At 36.7% G+C, this 25,794-nt stretch overlaps 1 protein-coding gene and 1 pseudogene across 1 annotated transcript in view; both read right to left on the bottom strand.

Moving 5' to 3' along the window:
• Positions 1-25,794, bottom strand: part of PLBD1 (phospholipase B domain containing 1) — an 82,559-nt gene that overhangs the window by 29,950 nt on the left and 26,815 nt on the right. The window contains exons 3-6 of the mRNA XM_074194539.1: positions 22,867-22,950; positions 20,463-20,601; positions 17,188-17,328; positions 9,824-9,968 (exon numbers count right to left, since the gene is read on the bottom strand). Coding sequence (XP_074050640.1) covers positions 9,824-9,968; positions 17,188-17,328; positions 20,463-20,601; positions 22,867-22,950 — 509 coding nt within the window. The remainder of the gene's footprint in view (positions 1-9,823; positions 9,969-17,187; positions 17,329-20,462; positions 20,602-22,866; positions 22,951-25,794) is intronic.
• On the bottom strand, positions 9,976-13,822 carry LOC141493572 (cyclin-Y-like protein 1 pseudogene; annotated as a pseudogene).

Here is a 25,794-nt window from a genome sequence, read left to right as displayed (position 1 = left end):
CTGCAGAGTCACTCAGTTCTGGCTTTCAAAGCACTCAGTCCATGACTACAAGGAGATGGGGAAAGACTGCAGAGGTCTCTCTGCTATCCCTGGGGCAGGACTCTACTGCTTTGCCCATACTAAGATCCAGGGCCCAGTCTGGGCCCCCATACTACCACAGAGCAGGGGCCCTCCTCAAGCTCCAGGGCAAAGGAAGTACCAGTCATCCACAGACCAGAGCATGGGCCAGAAGAGCAGTCAGAGCCTCTCATAAGACTTTGAAGGAATTACAGTCCCTGGGGGGGGGTGTATATCAAAAAAACCCAAAAGCTTTGGAAGTATGTTAGAATCAGGGCATAGACTGAAGAAATGAGCAAACAACAAAAAGAAAATTACTTTGGTCCCATGGAGGATCATAATATAAACTCAGAAGATGACAAAGTCTACAAGAAAAACTAGAAAATGGTCCCAGGCTATGGAAGAGCTCAAAAAAGACTTCAAAAAGTAAGTTAGGGAGGTAGAGGAAAAATTGGGAAAAGAAATGAGAGAGATGAAGGAAAAATCATGAAAACCAAGTCAGCAGTTTGGTGAAAGAGATGCAAAAAAAAACCCACCAAAAAAATGTTAAAAAAAAACAGTTTAGATCAAATAGAAAAAGCAGTCCCTTAGGTCAATGAGGAGAATAATGCCTTAAGAAGCAGAATTGCCTAGATGGAAAAGGAGATAAATAAGCTCTCTGAAGAAAATAACTCCTTCAAATGAAGAATGGAGCTAAGGGAAACTTTTGTGAGAAACCAAGAAACAATAAAATAAACCCAAAAGAATGAAAAACTAGAAGAAAATGTGAACTACCTCATGGGAACAACAACTGACCTGGACAACAGATTCAGGAGAGATAATTTTTTTTTGGAAAGGTGATGAAATTAAGTGGCTTGCCCAAGGCCAAACAGCTAGGTAATTATTAATTGTCTGAGGCCGGATTTGAACTCAGGTACTCCTGACTCCAGGATTGGTGCTCTATCCACTGCACCACCTAGCCACCCCCAGGAGAGATAATTTAAAAATTATTGAGCTACCTTAAATTCATGACCAGGAAAAGAGCCTAGACTTCATTTTTCAAGAAATAATCCAACAAAATTGTCCTGAGATCCTAGAAGCAGAGAGTAAAATAGAAATTGAGGGAATCTACCAATCACCTCCTGAAAGAGATACCCCCAAAAAACCATCCAGGAAGATTATAGCCAAATTCCAGAACTCCCAAGTCAAAGGGAAAACACTATAAGAAGTCAGAAAGAGTGGCAGCTAGGTGGCATAATGGAAAAAGCACGGGCCCTAGAGTCAGGAGTACCTGGGTACAAATCCGGTCTCAGACACTTAATAATTACCTAGCTGTGTGGCCTTGGGCAAGCCACTTAACCCCATTTGCCTTGCAAAAAAAAAAACCCTAAAAAAAGAAGTCAGAAAGAATTCAAATATGATGGTGCTACAGTCAGGATTATACAGGATTTGGCAGGGTCTACATCAAGTGCTCAGAATGCTTTCTGGGAAAGCAATAAAGCTTGGATTACAACCTAGAATCAACTACCCAGAAAATCTGAACATCCTCTTTCAGGGGAAAAGATGGACTTTCAATGAAACAGGGGATTTTCAAACTTTCCTGTTGAAATGACCTGAGATGAACAGAAAGTTTGATCTTCATCTGCAAAACTCGGGTGAAGCATAGAGAGGGTAGACAGGAAGGTCTATGAGGGATTTAATGATGTTGAACCGTATGTATTTCTTCATGGGAAGAAGAAACCGATAACTCATATGAACCTTCTCATTTATAAGAGCTGTTAGAAGGAGCATATTTAGACAAGACACAGGAGGGAGCTATATGGTATAATACATTATAAAGATGGAGTCAGTGGGGGCGGCTAGATGGCGCAATGGATAAAGCACCGGCCCTGGAGTCAGGAGTACCTGGGTTCAAATCCAGTCTCAGACAATAATTACCTAGCTGTGTGGCCTTGGGCAAGCTACTTAACCCCATTTGCTTTGCAAAAACCTAAAAACAAACAAACAAAAAAAAAAAAGATGGAGTCAATGGGTGAAAAAGGAATGTATTGGGAGAAAGGGAAAGGAGAGTTAGAATTGACTAAGACATTTCACATTAAAGAAAAGAAAAAAGCTTTTGCAATGGAGTGGAAGCAGGAACAGTGAGGGGGAATGAGTGAGCTTTCATTCTCATCAGAAGGGCTCATAGAGGAAATAGCACATACATTTACACATTCAATAGGGTATAGGTGATAGAAGAGAGGGAAGACTAGGAGAGGTTAGTCAGATACAACACACTTCTGAGGAGGGAAAGGGTGAAAGGAGAGAGAGAGAGAGAGAGAGAGAGAGAGAGAGAGAGAGAGAGAGAGAGAGAGAGAGAGAGAGAGAATAGAATAAATTGGAGTAGAGAGGAAAAGAATGGAGGGAAAAACAGTTAACAATAGCAACTGTGGGAAAAATATTGAAGCAACTTTTCTGATGGACTTCTGATAAAGCATGCAACCTATCCCAGACAGAGAGCGGATGGATGGTATCTGAACGCTAACTTAAGTACACTTTTTTTCTCTCACTTCATTTCTCTTGAGACTTTTCTATCTTTTGTGGGGGAGGATGGAAGGGGTTTATGTTTACTTTCACATCAAGATTACAGTAATAATGTGAAAATAAATAATCTTTACAAAAAGAAAAATGACAGCAATGTAGAAAGAAAGGATAAATACAGAATTAATCTTAAAGCTAATTTTCTTTTCTGAGATGTTTACTAAATGCTGATCAGGGAAGATGTTAGACAGGGTCTTACAAAGATTTTCTTTATTTTCTTTTTCTTTATTTTTTTTTTTAGGTTTTTTCAAGGCAGTGAGGTTAAGTGGCTTGGCCAAGGCCACACAGCTAGGTAATTATTAAGTGTCTGAGGCTGGATTTGAACTCAGGTACTCCTGATTCCAGGGCCAGTGCTCTAATCTTACAAAGATTTTAGCAAAATATTTAATGAAATCTCTCATATGATCTTTGTGGGCAATAAAGAGATGCGGAAAGACTGATACATGAGAGAGAAGTGAGGAAATAGACTCAATACGTCTAACCATTTTAGGAATTAGGCTTTGAAAGGGAAAAGATTTAGATAGTTTGACTGAATGGCAGGGTCAAATAAAGAGCTGTTTTAAAAAAAAGAATGAGAGAAAGAAACAGAACCTAAAGAACAGAGTAGTGATGAATAAAAATCTGGGTGGGTTATTATTATCTGGGCTGTTATAATGAGAAAGTCAACAAGGTTAGATAACTGAACACAGAGCCAGAAAAACCCATATTCAAATCCTACTTGTGACACATATTGGCTATGTGATCATGAGCAAGTGACTTAACCTATTGGTACTCTAGAGAACTCTTTCAGATTATAAATTACAAATTAGGTGCTGACTCAATAATGTTTTTCTAGGAAGCTTTCACTTGGGAAATTCCTGATACCAAAGAAATCTAGTCCACTAAGACCCCCTCAAAAATTAAAAAAAAATATTAAAGAATAGTAAGCAATAGTTCTTGTGTGACTACAATTATACAAAAAGCCTAGGCTTTTGCAACTGATCCTAACTCCTGGGATTTGGTCTCTCTGAATATTTGACACTCAGAGTTCTGAGGCCCTCAGTGGAGTTTCAGGAGAGAATATTAGGGACCTCAGAACTCCAAGGGTCTGGAATATCTAATCTGAATTTTGCTAAACTGCACTGGACACTGGTTTTTCCAGGGTTTTCAAGGTCCCCCACTAGAAATTTCTCTCCATGTTGGAACTTTCTCAGAGAAATCCTCTGCTTTTTTATTGTCTCTAGAAATTCTGTTCTTGATTATCTATAAAGTTACAGATTTGTTTGCCTGTGATGGTATTCGTTTTGTTAGAGATTGCCTTTTCTGTAGTCTGTGGGAATCTGATTGGCTTTTTTATTTTTTATATTTTTTATTTTTATAAAAGAAAGATTTTATTTATTTTGAATTTTACAATTTTCCCCATTAATCTTGCTTCTTCCCCCCCCCCCCCCAGAAGGCAATCTCTTAATCTTTATGTTGTTTCCATGGTACATTGATCAAAATTGAATGTAATGAGAGAGAAATCATATCCTTAAGGGAAAAAAATTAAGTATAAGAGCAAAGTTACATGATAAGATAACGGTATTTTTTTCTAAATTGAAGGTAATAGTTTTTGGTCTTTGTTCAAACTCCATAATTCTTTCTCTGGATACAGATGGTATTCTCCATTGCAGATACCCCCAAATTGCCCATGATTGTTGCACTGTTGGAATGAGCAAGCCAATTAAGATCGATCATCACCCCCATGTAGCTGTTAGGGTGTACAATGTTCTTCTGGTTCTGCTCATCTAGCTTAGCATCTAATTGGCTTTTTAGAATTATGAGGTAGAAATAGATACTGTATTTTTTTTAATTGGATTTCTTGATCATTATTTGATGAGGAACAAATTTCAGCTTTTACTGGAGTAAGTCTGTTTCCATGTTGGTTAGCTTCCACTATCTATTTCTGCTTTATGAAATTATTATTTATAATCATCCATGATCTATTTGGTTTTACAAAAAAGTTTATATTCTAAATAGTTGTCTTTGGCTGCCAATTCTGACTGCTTGCAAAGTAAAACAAATATTTGTAGTCATACAAGGCTCTCAATCTAAATATCGTCCTCCACCCCTTAATTCTCTTTCACCCCACCCTCCAAAAGCCAATCTGTTACCAAGTCCTATCACTTTGACCATCATAACATTTCTCCTTATATATTTCCTTCTGTTCTTTGATACTACTATACCGTGACCCAGACTCTCATCCCTCATGCTTAGATTATCATAAATAGCCTTCTGCTTGACCTTCCTGCCCCTCCAGACCATATTCTACTCAGCTGTCAAACGGATCATAGTACTATGTCATTCCATTATTCAATAAACCCCTGTGGCTCCCCATTACCTCCAGGATCAATTATAAAATCCATTTTAGTCCTCTAAAGCTTTTTATAATCTGGTTACTTCTCTCCTCACCTACTCTCTAGCATGTACTTTAAGATCCAGTGTTTGTTTCTTCCTGTTCTTCACAGATACTCACTATCTCCTGAATCTGGAACATCTTCATTGGCTGTCTCTTTGACTTCCTTCAAGTCTCAGTTAAAATTTCATCTTCTTCAAGAAGTCTTTTCCAATCATCCTTAATATTAGTGATTTCCTTCTGTTGATTATTTCCAATTTATCTAGTATATATTTTCTACAAAACTTTTGGCATGTTGGTTGGCTATTTTTTACCTTTTTTTTGTATTCCCAGCACTTCCATAGTCTAGTTTATAGTAAATAATTAATAAATGCTTGTTGGCTGACTATGGTATTTTTTGGAATTATCTGATCTATTTAATTGGTGTCAATATTATATCTAGTATCCATCTCCCATTGTCAAATACATAAATATTTCTAGATCAATTTATTTCAATTGTTCATTGTATTTTTTTCCTCATTGTTATTCTTGCTTTTGACTAATTCTGATCTTTGCCCTGAAAAGTGGGTGGTCTGACTCTACACAAATAGTTGATGCAGAGATAATTCTAGGGGTGGGCTGACAAATATTTAATAATTGGATCTCCAGAACAAAAAAAGGAAATATCTGCTTTAATAAAAAAGGTTTTTTTTAAGCTTAATCATAAACATTTTCTCTAGTACTCTTAAATATAGGGAATTAACAAAGCAATAAATCAAGCCCCAATTTTTAGCATTTGCTGATTTTTTTTTTTGAGATATAAATGCTCGCATTGAAAATTTCAGTCCTCTGTCAGTAGCTGGTTCAAGCTGGTTCCCACACTCCCAAAGATAATTCCTACTTCAATAAAAAAAGAATTTTCTTAATTAGTCTATTTTCTTTCTTGTGATGCTTTTTTTGGTGCTTATTATGTCCAGTGTATACCAATTCTTTCTTCAAAATGAATTGTTTTTGATACAAAGTGAAGTCTATAAATCTTTGACTTCCACAAAGTTTTACTCTGATGCCACATCAAGGCAGAGTGACTCATGTTCTTGAAAGCTATGAGAAGGGGAGCATAAGCTTTCACAGGTTCTACCATGTTGAAAATGCTTTGACTATGGTCTAGGTAATATACTGAGCCTGCTTTCAACACAGGGAGGTTTATCACAAGCAGGTGATGATGAAGTCATCTTTTGGCTATTGCAATTCATGAAACAAAGAAAATAGAAAATAGTCCTCAATTCTGGGTAGTCCCCTTCTGCTTCTGCGGGGATGATGTTATATAGTGAAGAGGGTGCTAAGAATCACAGTTTTTAAGCATCTATAAATTTTAACTTGACTTTTGATGTTCTTTGTCAAATAAAGTGATCCTTACTAAAAGAGGTTAATCATATAGATCTTGATATTCTTGCTTATGTAGCAAAGCAAAGCAAAACCAGAACAAAGAAGAAGGTTTATAGTTACAGAGGATGAGTGGTGAATACTTTTTGGGGAGGCAAAAAAAAAGAGGCAACAAAGGGGCTTTTTTTGTTTATTTTTGGTTTTTCTTGTGAATGTCTAAAGACAACAAGAAGTATCACCTTATGGGATTATTATGGTTCTAATAAGTACTTGCAAAAAGACAAACGTGAAGATAATTGTAGCTTTTGCACATGAGTTGCTGTGAATGAAGAGGTAGAAAAATTCTACAAAGAACTCATTAAGACTTTCCATATTAAATCAATATGTACTATGATTCTCACCGGCTGCAATATAAAGGTTGGAAAAGGTAAAGATAATGAGAAATATACATAAATGTAAGGCTTGGGACTTGTGTAAAGCTTTAACATTTCTATAAGAACACAGTAAGTAGGTCTTAAGCTTGAAAAAAATAAATCACCCAGCATTGGAATTGAAAGTCTTCTTTAAATAGAATCTAAGTTCCTTGAGAGCAGAGATTGTTTCTTTTTTATTCTTGTATCCCAAGAGCCTATGGGGCAGCTTGGTGATACAGTGACTAGAGCACCAGCCCTGGAGTCAAAAGGACCTGAATTCAAGTCCGACTCAGACACATGCTTACTAGGTAACTAACCCTAGGCAAATCACTTAACCCTGTTTGCCTCAGTTACTTATCTGTAAAAAAAGCTGGAGAAGGAAATAGCAAACTACTCTACTATCTTTGCCAAGAAAACCCCTAATGGAGTCATGGAAAGTTTTACACAATTGAAATGACTTAACAACAAATCCCCAGAATCTACTGCATTGTCTGATACATAGCAGATGTTTAATCAGTGCTTGCTGATTGATTGATGAATTCTTTGAGTTTTCATTTTGGAACTATTATTGCCAGTCCTCATCTGAATTCAATAAATAACATTCTTCCCTTTCAAATATTAACAATTTCAAATTATTTCATCTTTAGAAAATGTCTTTTGGACAAACAGGACTACTATAAATATTAAAGGAGCTATTATTAAAAGTTAAGTTCCTCCCTTACATGTCAGATATTAGAAAACATTTTTCTGTATCATAAAAATATTAATTTAGAGAATCAGCTAGAAAGGTTCTCATTTGGGAATTAACTTTTCCAGAATTCACCAAAGCCCTTTTTGAACTGGGTTTTGGAGGTTTCTATGAAGAGGAAAACAAAAGATCACCCATTCTTTTCATGTCATATAGGTGGAAGACTGAGTGGTGAAGCTGATTTCCAGATGTCTGCTCCTCTGCCCCCTTCCTCCTTTGTACTGTTTATGATGAGAATTAGTAGTGGAAAATGACCCTTTACCCCATTGTGAGGATGGATGGATAAATAGATGATATGGGGGAGTAATTAGACAGAAACTTGCTTCCTCCTACTTCTCCTATTACCTGATAAAGAGCCTAGCTCTCAGTTTAGCTGGTGGACAATTTCTTCCTGGATCCTCCTTCCTCGGAGATTGAGCCAAAGGTTAGAGGATGAAAACAGATTATGTTTCCCATTTCAGACAGCTCAGGCAAGCAGTCAATTTGATCCTCAGTTACTCACATTATTGTCATGATTGATGGATTTGTTTCCACACTTTAAATAGTAACAACAACAACAACAACGTTAGTCCTTCATTCTCAAGGAAGACCATGATATCAGGGAGGTGATGCCATGACAAGAACATGAATTAGATTTGAGGGGGCTGTGCTAAGTCACCAGCCTCACTTTCTCCTCCAGAGTCATCTGTGTCCAGTGGCCAGATATGAATCAGGATGACTGGAGTTGGCCCTGGATGTGAGGCAATGAGAACTGAGTGACTTGCCCAAGATCACACAGCTAGTAAGTGTCAGACTTGATTCAGACTCCTGACTTCATGACTCCAAGGCCAGTGTTCTATCCACTGCACCATCTAGGTGCCCTATATAAAGATGATCAAGTGACTGACAGATCCTTTTTTGGTGTAATTAATGGCCACATTGGGTAGAGATTTGGAAAGGGGACTTGATGCTTTTAAAGAAAGGGTTGATGGGGGCAGCTAGGTGGCGTAGTGTATAAAGCACTGGCCTTGGGGTCAGGAGTACCTGGGTTCAAATTACCTAGCTGTGTGGCCTTGGGCAAGCCACTTAACCCCATTTGCCTTGCCAAAAACCTAAAAAAAAAAGGGTTGAAGCAGTTTGGGGCCACAATGGATAAAATTCTGGGTCTGGATTCAGGAAGACCTCATTATGAATCTGATCTCAGACACTAGCTGTGTTACCCTAGGCAAGTTATTAAACTCTCTTTGCCTCAGTTTTCTCATCTGTAAAATGAGGGTGATAATAACAACACCTACCTCAAAGGATCAAATGATAAAAGGTAAAATAAATGGTAAAAGATAAATATATGGTAAAAGACCCACTTAACTCAGTGTTTAACATATAGCTTATCTTTTTTTCCCCATTATCTCTACTTCAGCAGATTGAAGGATGAGGAGTAGAAGACACTGGGATTTCCCATAAGTAAGAGAGAAAAAGCATAACTCTACTCTTAGGCAAATATAAGTTCATCATCAGAAAGAAAGTGTGTAAGCAGACATCATAATTTATACTGAATCCTAGACCTAATAGAGGCAATCTCTCAAGGCAAATACAATTCCAGTGACTTATGGAGGGGAACAGGGGTGATATCTAAACTTCAATTGGACAGCTTTATCATAAGTGAAATTGTCCATTCAACCCTTACCAAGATGAGAATTCAGAAAGGTTAAGTCACACAGTCCTAAGTGGCACAGTCAAAGTTGGAGCCAAGTTTTCCCAGTTTCAGTGCATTGTTGTTCCCCATCCCATTGTACTGCCTCTGAGGACACTAAATTGGATTACTCATTAATAATTATGATTGCTCATACAAGCTTATTTCAATTTCATCAAACATAATTGACCAGAATCCTTTGATTAGTGGCTTCTTTTTCTTCTATGTCTATAATTCTGTATAATAATTATGGCTATTTAGACTGAGGTACTATATGATTCTGAATCATGAAGGATGTTCCCTGTTTCACTTTTACTAAGGCAGAAAAGTAGATTCATAACATATTTTAAAATTTTTGGTACCTTTGCACTCAAACTGCATTAAGTAATTACTGAGTCAAATTACCATGACATTAGCAACCAGGAGAACTACCAGTTTTCATGTATTTAGAAGCATTAGTTAAAACATATGGATGATCTCCTAGGAGCATTGTTAATATAGTTAGAGTTTCTACTTTACTTGGAAGGACTAAAATAACATTTTAAAAAATTCTCTAATTCTAACTTTTCACTAATTTTAGACAGATCTTGTTTTCTTTTCTTCTCTCCAAATTGAATCAAAAGCAGATTAAATCTCATTACCTGGATAACTGCTGAATGAATAACGAGCACTTTTAGTCATTGGATCTTGTATGGAGAAGTCCCAGTGTTTGTATATCCTCAGAGTTGATGCATATACGAACCAACTTGAATGAGCAAAAAAAATGTTCTCGAACCCAGGAAGAACCTGTGGTCAAAGTCATAGCAAATCAAACAGAAGCCTTTAGAGAATGAATCAAATTTTTTTCAACAAAGGATAATTGTAGGGATTATAGGGATTCAGAAAAATAGAAGAATACACATAGCAATGTGTTTATTTTCTTGACATTATTTCCTATTTTTGCTGAAAGACTAAGTGGCAATCAGCATTTATAACATTTGTTAACCCAGGATGCCCTGAAAGTCTTTAAGTTCAAAACTGTATTAAGACTTTTAAGACATCCTATAGATTTGCTGAGGAGGCCCAAAATTAATGTCAGTTTAAATCAAAATAAGTATGATGTTCAGAAATGAAAAATTAAGGCATGAGTAGATATCCATCCTTTCCTTTTTTTCCTGAAGAAAAAGTAAAGGAAAGATGTAGTTATTAGCAGTTCACTAAAAAGAAAGTTCTATGGTTTACAAAATACACTATTGTTATATACATTATCTCACCTAATTATCAAAATAATATCTTCATCCTGTAGATTAAGTAACTTAAGTGTTTTTACTTCCATTTTTGGATGAGGAAAAATAAGGTCAGTAAGATATAAAATAATTTACCCAAAGCCTGTAGTCTGGTACCTATAAAATGGCATCCAATGATATTAAGGGTCCAGAAAAGACACTATCCATCTATGGAGAAAATGCCATGGCATTCTTCTGCTTCAAACTCTTCTGTTTCTTACTGGCTAATGAATAAAGTTTCTACACCTTTCCCCTACATTCAAAGTTTTATATGCTCTGGCATATTATAGCATAATAGTCTTCTCCAGGAACTCAATACTTGGGTCAAACTGGGTTATTTATTCATCATAGTCCAAACATCCCTCTCTCTCTCCTCAAATTTTTTGTCTCTAATCTTTTTGCTCCTAGTGCTGCCTAAACCTAGAATGTCTAGCTAATGCTTTATTTCCTTTCTTTCATATACTAAATTTCTTTTTTTTAATTTAAATTTTTAATTTAATTTAAAAAAATAATAATCTTAGAGTTTATTGGCTTTTCTTTTTAATATAAACATGAGAAAGAAAAAACCACCTGAAGTTGTAGCATTCTTTCCAAAATAAAACTGCAATCAATACCTGAAGATCCAAGCTCCAAACTCCATAAACCATGTTTCTGGAGCTGGTAGATTGAAATATTAAAAATACCATTATTTCTCATTTTATATAGCTCTTTTCCTTTGACAACAATGGGACCTGCAGCACTCAGATCTATGGGTTTAATATGTAGCATTACTATGTTGGAAGAAAGAGTACACAGGATTCCTAGACCAGAAATGTTTTGTTTGGGCAAAGTGCCTTGGATCTATACATAAAGGAGAAGGGAGATGGCAGGTAAACTTATTAATATGCTCTAATGTTTTTAGATCTATTTTGAGTTTGGTTGGTACAGATACTAATCTACTGTATCTTTCTTTCCCCACCTTTCAAAAACCAAAAAAATAAAGTTTTGTTTTGACCTTGTGATTAAGTGTTCTCTTTCAACACCAAGAATGAGAAGGAACAAAATTGCAACTACATCTAAGTTACATATAAAGTTTAAAAAGTTTGGATAATCTGATATGTTAAGAACAGAATAATCATCTATCACTATCACTGAGTCCAATTTCTTCTAATTTATTAGTTTATTACAGATTCATTGTGGATCCAATTCCCTACCGTTTCCCCCTTGCTTCCCTCCAACCCTCCAAAATCTGGAAGCAGAAATTTCAGGAGACTGAAGATAAACCCTATCTTGCATTGTAAACTCCATTGTAAATATAGCATGATGGTGCTTCAGAAAATAAAACTTCAAAAACAGAGTATTACACTAATTGCTTAGGGTTACTGGATCACCATGTTGGAAGATTAAAGTGTATTAACACATTTCCTTAAATGCATAAAAAATTTTTATAGTCTGCATATTTTCCAGAGTAGGAGCAAAAGGAACAAAATGAGAAGCACCATAATTCACAAGCAGCATGGACCCAATATAAATATAAATTTTCTTTGCTCACAAACCCAATACTCAAGACTTTCTGTATACTGTATTTATTACTAGGATGACGTGATGATCCAGAGTCAGAACACATTCTGCCCAGCAGCTTCTTAATTTGATTGCTAATCGTAATTAGCAGCATCAATGGTAAAAGGAAGGAAAAAAAAAACCTTTCAATGCTGATCAGTGCTACAAATATCTGCTCCTAAGTGGCTTGATGCTTTATTAAGAATTCCATGTTCTAAAGTTAATACTGCATTGACTCTGAAAGGCATATGCAGCAAGGTTCTAGAGTGGTTGGAAAGGGAGAGGGAACTTTTCAACTAGAATCACATAGTTAGTGTTTAAATGCTAAAATTTAAAACTACTAATTTTTTTTTAAAAAAACTTACATAGTTCACAGCTATAGGCCTACACAGTAAGCATACATCTGTGTATGGGGTGGGATTCAGAAGGTTTCATTATAAAGTTTGTTTTTGCACCTCTGGATACATTAAAAAGGACAGGAGAATGTGCTGCTTGGACAAGGTCCCATCTTCCTATGGAGTGTTATCCTCAGGTCCCTTGGAGTCAGTGCCCTTCCTCGTGCTGGTTGTTGGGCAGGGAGGATTTCTCTGCTCTGTAGGGATGCTGGCTTTCTGCCTCATTGCACCTCACTTCTCCCTTCAGGAGAGGATGGCATTAGAACGTCGGATACCAACTAAATTATCAGCACTGAAAGATCGTCTCATGGTAGCTTTGGAAAAGTCTTTGTATTTGTTTTTGCACAGTCTAGACATAACTTCAAGTTTCTGTGCTCTCTCTTTGCTGAGGGGCTCCAGGAGAAAACTCAAGTTGTTGTCATCTGTTAAGGAGCGAAGGTCAAAGCAGTATTTGGCATAAACACTGGTAGCAACATTAATATTAAACTGCAGGAGCTCCAAGAAGTGTTTTTCCATCTCATCCATGTCCTCGACTGTGATGTCCACGGTTCCAGACTGCCTGGTCGTCCCAAACCTTCGAAGCAAGCAGGATGGCTCCCAAAGCGATCCTCTTCCAGTTACTTGGGCAAATACCGATCTCAGCATAAGTTAAAAGTCTTTCTAGGTAAACCAAAGTGGCAATTGCACGCTCCACAGTTAGCTGGGCTGCACTCAAGAGAGTCCGGACAAATCGGTAAATATGCTTGTGATCAGGGTCATGTCTGAAGTAGTCATCAGGAACATCATCACGTGTGAGTGGATGTGATTTCTCCTCAGAAATACCCAAGGATCTATCTGAATCTCCGCTATTTATGTGGTAGTATATTGCTAACGTCACACACTTGATTGTGCTTCTAAGATTAGGCTGGCGGACTGTGCTGTCATCTATAAATATTGCTGTGCACGAACTATACTTTTTAGTGAGCTGCCCTGGAGAAAAATGGTTTATATGGCTGCTCTTCCTCTTTGCTCTCACGTCAGTCTGGGATTTGCTCAAAAATATTGTGCTTGCTCGGGGATGGTCAGATGGGTTTGCTTCCACAGCTAAATCGTCCGGGAGCTCCCGGTCGCTGATGTGCCGCAGGTGCGCGCCCTCGCCGCCCGCGGAGTCCGCCTCCGGCGCCGCGTCCCCGGCCGCCGCCTCGTAGACATCCGGGCGGCGCTCCGGCCCCGCCGGCCCGGCCGGCCCCGCGCCGCGGCCGAGCCTGGGGCTGGCGTCCGGGGACACGCAACAGGTCAACGTGTTCCCCGTGGGACAGCCCCGCGGCTCCCGCTCGCCCCGCCGCCCGCCGCCCCCTCCCCCAACAATGGCGAGGCCGGGCATGGGCGGCCCGGGAGCTACGCCCGGTTCGGGCGGCTCATGCCCGCCCGGCGCCTCCGCCTCTCCCTGCCCGCCCGCCATATACTGAATTTCTATCTGTACCTTAAAGCTTCAGTTCAAATATTCTTCCAAGAAATTTTCTCTAAATTGTTAGTAATGATCTTTCCCTTACATCTATAGTCCTTTTCTAAATGAACTTTTTAATGTATTCAATATTTACTTTATTATGTTTATTATGAATAAATGAATTCAGTAAATTTTTTAAAGCATTTTTACCTACATAATATGTGGTAGGGATAAAAAATATAAAAGCTAAATCGTTTTGCCCTCAATAAGTTTAAACTCTAATGGAGATGACAGTATAATCTAGGAAGCGGGTAGTCAAGGAGGAGTGTTATGTCTCAGGGGTAATATCACAGGGCAGTTGACGGATGTGTATTTTCCAGAAATGGCTATGTAGGAATTGATTACTATTCCTAGAGCCAAGGTGGGAAGCAAGAAGGAAAGGGGAAACATGCTATTAAATGACATCAACAGAGTTGCAGAAGAGTAGCAGCAGCAGCAGTAACATGACAAGCTTGGGCAAGGTTAGTTATGGTGAATACTAAGCTTGGTATTGTCAATCGCATGATTGTGAATCAGAGTACCAATTCTATTCAATAAGTATTTATTAAGAAAACTGGGCTAGGTACTAGGAAGAGGCAGAGGGCGTTTATAGAAGGAGTTAAAATACATACAGAACCTCTTTAGGTTTTCATTTCCACATTTGCAAAATGTGGAATAAATAAAGGGTTGAACTACATGGTCTCAAATGTTTCTCTCTCAAATCTATGATCTTTTGAAATAAGTAAGATGCAAAGTAGAATATGATAAAGTCAAAGGAGGATATACCATTCCAAGTGGTATAGAAAAGAATAACTCCCTCTGCCATGAAGGCAACAATGTTCTGTTGATATCTTGGCTCTATACCAGTGCCAAGGGTTGTTCTATTTATAGAGCAACCTAATAAAATGTATTTTAATGAATAAGAGTAGCAATGCCTGTACAACTTGAGAGTAGAGATACAGGTGTTATTATTAACCCAGCAAATGACTTATTGAGAGGCAGTGTGAAATATCATTGGACCTGGGGGACAACTAGGTGGTGCAGTGGATAGAGCACCAGCCCTGGAGTCAGGAGGATCTGAGTTCAAATCCGGCCTCAGACACTGAATAATTGCCTAGCTGTGTGACGTTGGGCAAGTCACTTAACCTACTGCCTTGCAAAAACCAAAATAAGGAAAAAAAAATATCATTGGATCTAAAATTAGGAAGATAAGAAGTTGAGTTGAGTGTCTGATCCTTATTTTTTCTGTGACCATACATAAACCACTTAATCTCTGAACTCAGTCTCTTTGATTATAAAATGAAGAATGCCTGTAGTACTTAATTGGATAGCATTACTGTGAAACTTAAATGAAATATTGCATAAAAAGTTCTTTGCAAACCTTAAAGTGCTAAATAATAGTTGTTATTATGATGATTAGTTTATAGATGAGGAAAATGAGGTATGGATAAGTTACATCATTTGCCAAACTTTTCACAGCTAACTAATGTCTGAAGTGGTATGTGAACACAGGTCTCTTAATTCTCAGTTCAGCAGGATCCATTATGACCCACCACTTCTCAGAAGAATTTAATAATTGTTTATTGAATTGAATTATACACATATATGCTTTCTTCAATATGCAGTGATCTGACAGTGTGGATAATCCCTTCACTAATGCAGAATGTAATCTGATTTAGTAGATTGTCCCATAGAATCACTGTGGCCAGAACTCTGCAACCAACCTTGTGATAAACCTCTCCTAAATTCTGACTTCAATGAAGCTATATCCTCATTACAAGCCTTCTCATTGTGTAATTTTTTTGAGACCTTCCTCTAAGTCTTTTAACATTTTAAGAATAGAAATGCAGTACTCATTATATGTCCTATTTTTCTTTGCTCATGCTACATGATTGGCATGTTTCCTCTTTTGGTAATAAAATCTCTTCCAAATGCGGAGAGAAAAATGGAACCATGAGTCCTAAGATCAGTTTTGAGTTTTCAGGTTGTGACACAAGGAAGCCTGAATTGAAGCCTAAAACTTCCCTAACAGTGGCTGGGGTCTGTAGAATGATACAATCATAGAAGTAGAACTGGAAGAGAATTCAAAGGCTATTCTGTCTGACCATTATAAAGAGGAGAAATAATGAAGATTAAATAGTAATTGATAAAGTTGGGATTTGAATCCAAGGCTTTTAAACACAGATCCAGTACATTTGCTGATTTGAGTGTGTACAATGCTGATTTGAGTGTGTATGATGCTGATTTGAGTGTGTGCTAAAAGTATTTTTAATATCTTATAAGGAATTGATCCTTTATGCTATTGCTTTTTTTTATGGGCAGTAACTGTCTGTCTCAGAGTTCTGAGACAGTTGTTCCAAGTTATAATATATACTAGAGAATGTGGATATAAAATTGATTTTATGATTAAAGGTCATATCTAATTTATCTGACTATAGATAGAAAATGAGACTTTAGATGCTCACTACAAAATAACCATAAATTACAGAGCAGACCCAAAATTTGAATTCAGAAATCAAAGGGAAGGGAAAGAGAATAAGAGGCGAGAGGAAAAGAGAAAATGAAAGAGACAAAGAGAGGGAGGGAAGGAAGAGAGGGGAGACAGATTCACAACTTTATCAGCTAAATTTCAAGCTCTAAATTGTGGCCGTGGAATAATCCCAGCTAAATAGAGCAACAGTTTAGAAACAGAAATCACCAAGAAAAGTCACCAAGCATTCTGTCTGAGATATGCCTAGTGAGGAGTTAGTCAAACAAAGTTATAGATCTTCTCAGCAAGGCAATGGGAGTATCTATCTATTCAATACAGAAGCTATGAAGCTTGAGCCACCTGAGGTCCACTTTGCAGAAAATCCCACAAACATGAATTTCAAATATGTGAAAGATTATTGCTATTTAACACATAAGAAACTTTTATAATACAATACAATACAATATATTGTATATTTCATTGGTCTGAAAACACCAATGGTGACTACAACCTCTCCACACCTTTGAGATTTGCTGGGGTGGAAAAATAAGCCACATGGTGGCTAACATTCTGATAATGAGCCTTTCTAGCCTTAGGTATTATAGACAAAGAGTTAATCTCCAAGCTGGATGTGCAAAGTCTTTTCAACTTGGGAGGACCTGATACTCTGCTGTGAAAGCCTTTAACAGTTCAGAGCTTAGCTCCATGTCATAATGAGGCATCAGAATTAATGCTTTAGAGAAGACTGATATATAAAATATATTTATACAATTATATTAATTTATGAGAAAATTTCCCTATTTCTATCCCTCTATCTTTAAATGCATGAATGAATATACATATATGAAATGAGACTATTGGAGAATCTTACCTTAATGAGAGCCGAGCAATGACCCATATTATCTATAACAGAATGATTCAGTGAGACATTAGTTGGCGGGACTAGTGAGGGTATTAGGTCCAGTATATCTCCAATTGCGTTCAGGAACTGAATCTGTATGAGGGTTAAGGGCTGGAAAGAAAGAATAAAGATTATAACTAACTTTGATTTCTAGAAACCAGGCAGTCAATGTAATTTGATTTCTGTTAAACTAGAGCATTTTTCTTTTATCCACAGTTTTACTATTTTATCTCTGCTAAGAGTCTATCTGATAAAGTCATAACAGATGCACATCTTGTGGAATCAGTTTTAGAACTTTATAACCTTACCCCAAACAGAAGGGGACTTATCAATATGCTTTGTAATATTATATTTAAGTTATGGAGGTATCTGGCCAATGAGGTTTACTGACTCAAAAAGAACAGGCAAAAGAATGACAAGCTGTCTGTATGAGCTCGTTATATAGTCTAGATGAACCATATATCCAGGTACTAAAAGCCCTTGGCTAATGCCACTGCTGAACTATTGTCAGTGATATTTAGAAGACAGTGGGGGTGAGGAGATGTATCTCAGGACAAAAAAGGGCAAATGCTTTCCCCAAGCAATCTATTGACTGTTGACCAGTAAGCTGTTGACATTAATTCCTAGTAAAATTCAAGAATATTAATAATATGGGAGTGCTCAATGAATAGCTAAAAATAAGGAAAAAAGGAAGTAGAAGGTGAATACAAAGAGCCAGGATGGTTTCATCAAGAACAAATTGCTCAAATTGTTCATTAAGCATTTATTCATTACAGGAGTTTTTTGTTCATTTATTTAGAATTGTGATTTCCTCTCTGACACATTCAAAGGTTACTAGTCTTCCATCAGATGTAGGACTCAAACCCCAGTCTTTCTGAGTCAAGGTTAGTGCTCTATCCACTATGCCATGCTACCTGTCATTAGTTATTTTATTTATTAGTCAAGCCAGGCTAACTAACCCTATTTCATTTTTCTGACTAAGTAGCCTAAGGCAGATGTGCCAAGAAACTCACACAAACCAACAGAACTAGATTAAAATAAAATTGGGAAGTGTGTAACAAAATAAATAAAACTATATTACAACACATATAAATCAATGTTTTCTATGTCAGCATGTGGCCTGCAGGTATTGTTTTTATTTGTTTGATACCAGTGGCTTATGGGAATGTTGTAGATACCTAGATTTATATTTCATTTCATTTCACTTTATTTTAAAAACTCAGCATTCCCAGCTTTCTGAGACTTCAAATACAATGACTATTCATGGAATGGTCACTCCCATTACTGACTGGCATAGGAGCTCTGACATTTTCCATTTCCAGTCCTCCTCAAGTAGCCCAATAGCACACCTCTTAGAGAATCATCATATTGGTAGCAGACTCAATGCTGACATTCCATCAGCTTGGCATACCATAGAACTCTTGAGACATGACAGTTCTGTGAGGACATAAAAGTAGCCCCTCATTGAGACAAAAATTCTGTTTGATGACAGCAGTGCATTATTTCTCCCAGCTAATTTTTAGTGGTTTAAGTAAGCTTAAAAGTTTATTGGATCATAGGAACGTTGTATATTGACTAATTTTGTTCTAGCTGGCTGAAAGGTGGATTTGGGGTTTCTCAACTTAAATAAGACTTGGGTGACAAAGGAGTTGGTCTTGACTTTTAGGCAGGAGAGCAGCTAATTAGAAATGTACACTCTCTGTGGCTGAACAGAGTTAATCTAATTGAAGGAGGTTCTGATCTAGGAACTGATTAGTATAAGTAGAATCCTCTGTATTTTGAAGAGTTGACAAGTAAAGTGAAAGAGATAGATAGATAGATAGACAGATAGAGAGAGAGAGAGAGAGAGAGAGAGAGAGATCCCTTACCTATTGCTCTTTTCTATTTTCTACAGATAGAAGCCTCTTGAAGCCCAGATAGTAGACCTGAAGAGTTTCACAATGCCTGACTTAAGAAAAATGTTTTTCCCTGAAAGCCTGGTAATGTGATCTTAGAAGCCAGACAAGATTTAAGGGTGCTATTTTGCTGAGAGAGCTAAATGCTTCTTCAATACAGAATAGCAGAGAAACAGGAGAGTTGAAAGGCCCAGAAGATGAAGACTATACTGAAAGTTAACACCAATGAGACCAAGAACATCAATTATGAGTTACCTCAGGTACAAACATGGTATTCCCTTCACTACCTTCCACAGACCCCATGTGCACTAGTTGAAGAATGTGACTTAGGTTCATGGGGAGAAAAGATTACTCTCTAGCACTGAATGTTTTCTAAGGGTTAACACAGAAAAAAGCTAATGAAATCATCTAGGTTGTTTTATTTAAATGTGAAGTATACATTGGGTGGAAGCATAGAAGCTATAGTTGTGAGTAGATTTATATCCTCTCTATCTCACAAGTAACCCCCAAGTAACCTTGTTTGAAAAAGTAGTATCTCCTTGATCACATTTCCCACTCCACTTAGAGAACCACAAGCTTCTAGGATAGGTGTAGGTAGAGTAAGCAATAACAGTTTAGGAAGAGAGAACCTGGAAAAAATTGAGGATGGGGGTGGGGAGAAGGAGAAGTTGGTGCCAATATAACACATCAACATTTGTACTTTCACTTTTAGGAAGCTATAGTAATACTTTCATATAGTGAAAGCACCATAAATTAATCTGTAAATACAAAATGACCACCTAGGAATGTAAGAGAGTTGAGGTAACTTTCAAAAAGTCAGAGGTAAAAGTAGTTTAGGACAATATACAATCAGTTGATGAGGAGTAAATAGTGTGAAGGAAGAGGAAGATGCAGATTCTGAGACATCAATGTGGCTACTACTAGGGAATTTCTGGGAATGGGGTGAAGACAGAAAGAAATAATGGAGTTGGGAATGCCAAGGGTAGGGGTGGTAAAAGTACATAACCCACCAAGATTTCTATTTTATGTAATTATTCATGCTATCTGCTTTTTTTTGGGGGGGTGGTACTAAAGGACTTCAAGAGGTATCAAAACCATTTAAATTTGTAGCTCTGGATGACAGCCTTCATAACCCTTAGCTAGTTATGGTTCCACAAAAAAAATAATATGGATTAGAGTAGGGAGAGGGAGATGTACATATTGAAGGTAAATATGCATCAATGAGCTCAAAAATCTAGTACAAGGTTTAAAGAATACTAGTATGCTCTTATCAGAACTCTTAAGAGGTTTAAGAGTTAGTAATAGGTCCCTATACCATGCAGGATAAATTCTAAGGACTAGAGCTCTTACCTTTTTCTCAGCTAATTTTGCTTTCTCTGCAGCTCCAAAATACAACCCATCAAGCTGTGAAAAAACATAGCCCACATGTCTCCAAAATGGATTCTTCCTGTTCTTACCAATCTGTTGTCTGGCCCATTCATCTTGTTTCCTGGATGAAAAACAAACTGACTTTAGATAAATTAAAGCAAAATCCAACAAAGGAATCAAGGGAATCACAAGTGGGTGTTGCAAAGCTAACATTACTGTTATATTTCTTGAAAAAAAGATGGAACTTTCTAAAAATAAAAGGTGAAGAGTCTGGGATTCATGACAAATCCTAGAAAGACTTTTAAATTCCTTCCTAGCTATGTTGCCCAGTTTAAAGTTGGGGTGCTAGGCACTGGGAATATCCAAGTGAGACTATCCCTAGTCAGGAAACAATGTTTTGAAATGGAAAAACAGAGCAGTGGATCAACAAGCTTTTTTCCAGAGGCAATGAAATATGATGTTCTTCCTAGTTAGTGTGGTTAGTGATCATAATATCATAGGATCATAGAACTAAAGTTAAAAGGGAATCCATGCATTATCTATGAACCCTTTCATTTAAAAAATATGCTAATTGGGACCCAGAGGAGATAACTGGCCAAGAGGCACACCGGGAGTAAATGGCATGAGCTGGGTGCATGGAGGCATGATTGTTAGACAATATGGGCATATATACATGCGAGTTCCTTGAAAGCAGGGGCATTCTCACTTTCGTATTTATACTTCCAAGTGAAACATAGTAGTTTACTTATTTGTGTGTGGAGATATGAGAAGGCTAGGTATAAACTATACAAAAATAGTTAAGTGCTTTTTAAATAAAAGCATCTCTCTAAACATATGTGAATGTGTAAATCTGGGTAATATTAGAAACTCCTGGTATGGAGATTCCCTCTGCCAGTGTATCATTTACTGCGTAAGGAATGTAGAGATTAAGTGAATGGTTCAAATGTCAGAGGCAAAGTAAACAATTTAACAAATAAATGTTACCTTCACTTTTATGCATAAGATCATTAAAAAAATTAAGCTCTGAATAAGTGGATATTTTGGAATAAAAAATACATGAGCTCTCTCAATCTCAGTGCTGACAAATAACTCCTTTAAAGTCATGAATTACTAACAACAACAACAACAACAATAATAATAGCTAGCACCTAACTGTATAACAAACACAGTGCTAAGTGCTTTACAGATATCTCCTTTCATCCCTGCAGCAGCCTTGGTGATAAGTACTATTATCATTGCCATTTTACAGTTGAGGAAACTAGGGCAGGCAGAGAGAGGGTGATTTGTCCAGCTAGCAAGTTATCTGAAGCTGGATTTTGAACTTAGATCTTGATTTCAGGTTAAGTACTCTATCCATTGTGCCATCCACTTGTCTCAAATTCTAGATTTTTGTCCTTTAAACAAGCAAAGTAGTGCAAAGGAATAAGTACTTTATTTCAGAGGACTTGGGTTCAAATCTTGACTCTGCCATTCAACTTATCTGGGTCTCAGTTTCCTCATCTGTAAAATGAAAGCCTTAAAATAAATGACCTTTGAGGTCCCTTCAAGCTGTAAATACAAGGTTCTGTGATTTATGGTCACTTGCCCTCTATAGATTAAATATTCTACTATTCTCTTTTGGAGAGTAGAGATTACATTTACCTATCTCCAAACTTTTGACCCCTGACCTATTCTTCATGTATTTCCAAAGATCATTGACATAGTGACATACTCACATTTTACTAGTTCTTTCAGGTAGTATCTTGGAATTCACTGAGAGCATCCCCTGTTACTATTTCCTTTATTACCCTGAAGCAAAAAGCTCTAAGATTTGATTACTCTTCTTTCTGTCATTGGCATCCCCTGTCATAGACATCTGTCTAATTGACTCTGAGCTTTGGTCCTATCTGTCCTTTCTTTGATCTTTACTTACTTCCACCAATAACATTTTGCTGTCTTTAGTCTCAGTTCAAGTGTGAACTCCTGACATACTATTTCTTGGGGCTGTCATTCTCTTCCATATGCTTCTCTCTCTCTCTCTCTCTCTCTCTCTCTCTCTCTCTCTCTCTCTCTCTCTCTCTCTCTCTCTCAAGTTATTTCTCTTTCAATCTTCAGAATTTTCTAATAAGAAGCTTTTAAGTTCATGATATTTTAGTTTATTCTCTCTCTGAAGTCTCAAAACATGAAAACAACTGCTGAGGTCAACTAGAAAGAGTGGAGAGAGTTATGTTAGTTTTAATTTTTCTTGTCTTTTCAATGGAGGAGGGAGAGAAAATGTGGAACTGAAAATAAAGTAAAGTTGAATTAGAAGTGAAAAGGTGTGGGTAAAAATGAAAACTTTTTTAATTGAAGGTTAAGCACCTGAACTATCAAAACTTAAATCAGAAAAGTAAACATTTATACATACTCTAAGAAGTCCTTCACTTTTTCAAACACACCAGGTTTCTTAATCAACTGTGGAAACAGGTTTTCATAGTGGTAATACATGTGTCTGAAAGAAAAGGTGAAAATGTTACTTAAAAAACTCCAAAACTCTATTGATTATAAAAGCACAGACTAGCCAGAAGCATCTACTTTGTAAATCAATTCTCTTTATTCAAGAGAAGCATTACCTTTAGTAATGCAATTCATAGAGCTGCTCTGAATTTCAGTAAAACCTGCTTCCTGACTAAGCATTGCATTCTTTCACAAATTCTTAAATAACTAAATACCCAATGACCACTCAACTTATTTTACTTTGCCAGTAAGTCCTGAGTTCTGAAATTCATCTAAAAGTTATCATGCTGCTCTCAATTCATTATTTGTCATTTCTCACAACACAGTAACATTATATTACATTTCTAGACCATTCTAGATACTGAGAATCTACTTTGTTTATAGTTCTTTGCTACACAGTGTGCTGCTAAAAACATTGTATTGTCTATGAAGCCTTTTTATTTTTTATTTTTTTAAATCATCTCCTTAGGGCATATGTCTGGCAGTGGAATCTCTGGAGCAAAATACAGACATTTTAGTCATTTATTTGTATAATCCAATCTGCTTTCCAGAATGAGTATACATAGCTCCACCAACATGCATTAATGTCTTTCCACATCTTCCAGTATTGACTATTCCCACTTTTACCATATGCAGAGTGTGAAGTAAAACTTGCATTTCTTTTATTTGTAATTTGAAGCTTTCTTTTATATAGGTGATAATAGTTTGCAGTTCTTTTGTGAATTGTCATTCATATCATTTGATCCCTTTTCTATAGAGAAGACGTTTTGGTCTTATTTATTTTTATTAGTTGTTTATATTTTAGGTATTTTCGTTTAGATTTTTTTTGGCGGGGGGGTGCAAGGCAACAGCATCAAGTGACTTACCCAAAATCACATGGTTAGGTAATTATTAAGGGTCTGAGGCCAGATTGTACTCAGGTCCTCCTGACTCCAGGGCTGCTGCACCATTCACTGTGTCACCTAACCACTCCTGTTTAGTTTTTTCTTCAATTGTGTCTGACATTCATGTCCCCATTTGTGGTTTTTCTGGCAAAGAGACTGGGGTGGTTTGCTATTTTCTTCTCCAGCTCATTTTACAGATAAGGAAACTGAGGCAAATTAAGCAACTTAACCAGGTGTCATGCAGCAAGTAAGAAGCTAGATTTGAATTCAGGTCCTCCTCACTCTAGGACCAGTCACTGCATCATCCACATACCCCTATATTTTTAGATGCCACACTATTATCTGAGAAATTTGATACTAAGTTCTCTTCTTATTGGAGAAGAATTTATTTTGTTTGACCAAAAACATTTTTAATTTCATGCAATCAAAACTGCCTCTATCCCTTATTGCTTGAGAATTTTTTCTATATATTTTTTCAAGGTATATGATTATTTCACTTCTAATCTTCTATAGTATGGTCTTTAATCTTCAGATTGTGAATCCATTTTGACTTTATTGTAGAATATAGTATAAGACCTAAAAAGTCTAAGATTAATTTCTGCCAGACTGCTTTCTAGCTTTCCCTGTAGTTATTATGAAATAGGAAGTTCTTTCCTAAGTAATTTATATTTTCAGGTTTCTCAAACACTGGTTTTTTGCTTTCAATTTTTTTTCTGATTCTTGATTTTTCTAAGGTATTCCATTTTTCTAAGTTCTAGCCAATATAAAATATTTTTACTATTACTGTTTTATAATAGTTTTAAGTCTTAGAAATGCTTTCCTCTATATTCTTATTGCATTGCTCTTCTAAATAAATTTTATTGTTATTATTTTGCCTAGATCTGGAAAACAAATATCCCTTTGGTATTTTGGTAGCTTGGTATAGCTCTAAATTTGCAAATTATCTTAGGTAGCATTATCTTCTGTATATTATATTTATACTACTCATCTGTGAGTACTAAATATCTTTCTAGATATTTAAGTCATTTTTTATTTCTCTAAAGAGTGTTTTGTAGTTGTAGCTATATGTTTTATGTGGTCTTTGGTAGATTGATTCCTAGACACTTTATGCATTTTAATGCATATTTTATGCAGTTATTTTGAATGAAACAATCCTTTCTTATATTTCCTGCTGGATTTTGTTATTGCTATAAAGAAAAATTATTGGTTTTTATGAGTTTATCTTAAAGATTTTTATGATCCACAATTCATTTACAAATTAGTTGAGCTGCTATTCTCTCACATCCTGCACAAAGTCCCTGATTCATTTCATTTTAAAGGTCAATGTCTTCCCACATATTTCCCAATACCCTTGAGGAAAAGCAAACTTCATGCTCTTTCCTTTTACTACCTTTATTATTCTATTTACTAAAAATAAAAAGATACTAATTTTGTCCTATTTGAAGAAACAGTAGTGGGAACAGAACAGTGAAGAAATGAGGTTTGTCCTTCTTCTCAAAGAAGACCATGACATCAGTGGGTGATGTTATGACAAGTACATGATTGGATATGAGTGAGGGGGGTGCTATGCAAAGTCACCAGTCTCACTTTCTCTTCCAGAGACATCTGGACCAGTGGCCAGATATGAATCAGGACAACTGGAGATGTCCTGGATGTGAGGCAATCAGGGTAAAGTGACTAGCCCAAGGTCACATATTGAATAAGTGCCAATTGTCTGAGGTTGGATTTGAACTCTTGTCTTCCTAACTCCAAGGCTGGTGTTCTATCCACTGCACCACCTAGCTTCTGGCTTAACATGAAGAAAATAGACTGAGGGAAAGATAACAGTAGTTGCCAAGTGTAGCATTAATAAAGGATATTAGAAGTTTCCATTTAGAAAGCAAAGCCTGATGTTATTGCCTCAGGAATATATAATATTACTATTAGGTCTAAAGAAACTCCAGCTGCTTTCAGTT

Source organism: Macrotis lagotis, chromosome 7 (genome assembly GCF_037893015.1).
Source record: "Macrotis lagotis isolate mMagLag1 chromosome 7, bilby.v1.9.chrom.fasta, whole genome shotgun sequence".
NCBI classification, from domain to species: Eukaryota; Metazoa; Chordata; class Mammalia; order Peramelemorphia; family Peramelidae; genus Macrotis; species Macrotis lagotis.
This window is presented reverse-complemented; position numbering and strand designations above follow the sequence as displayed.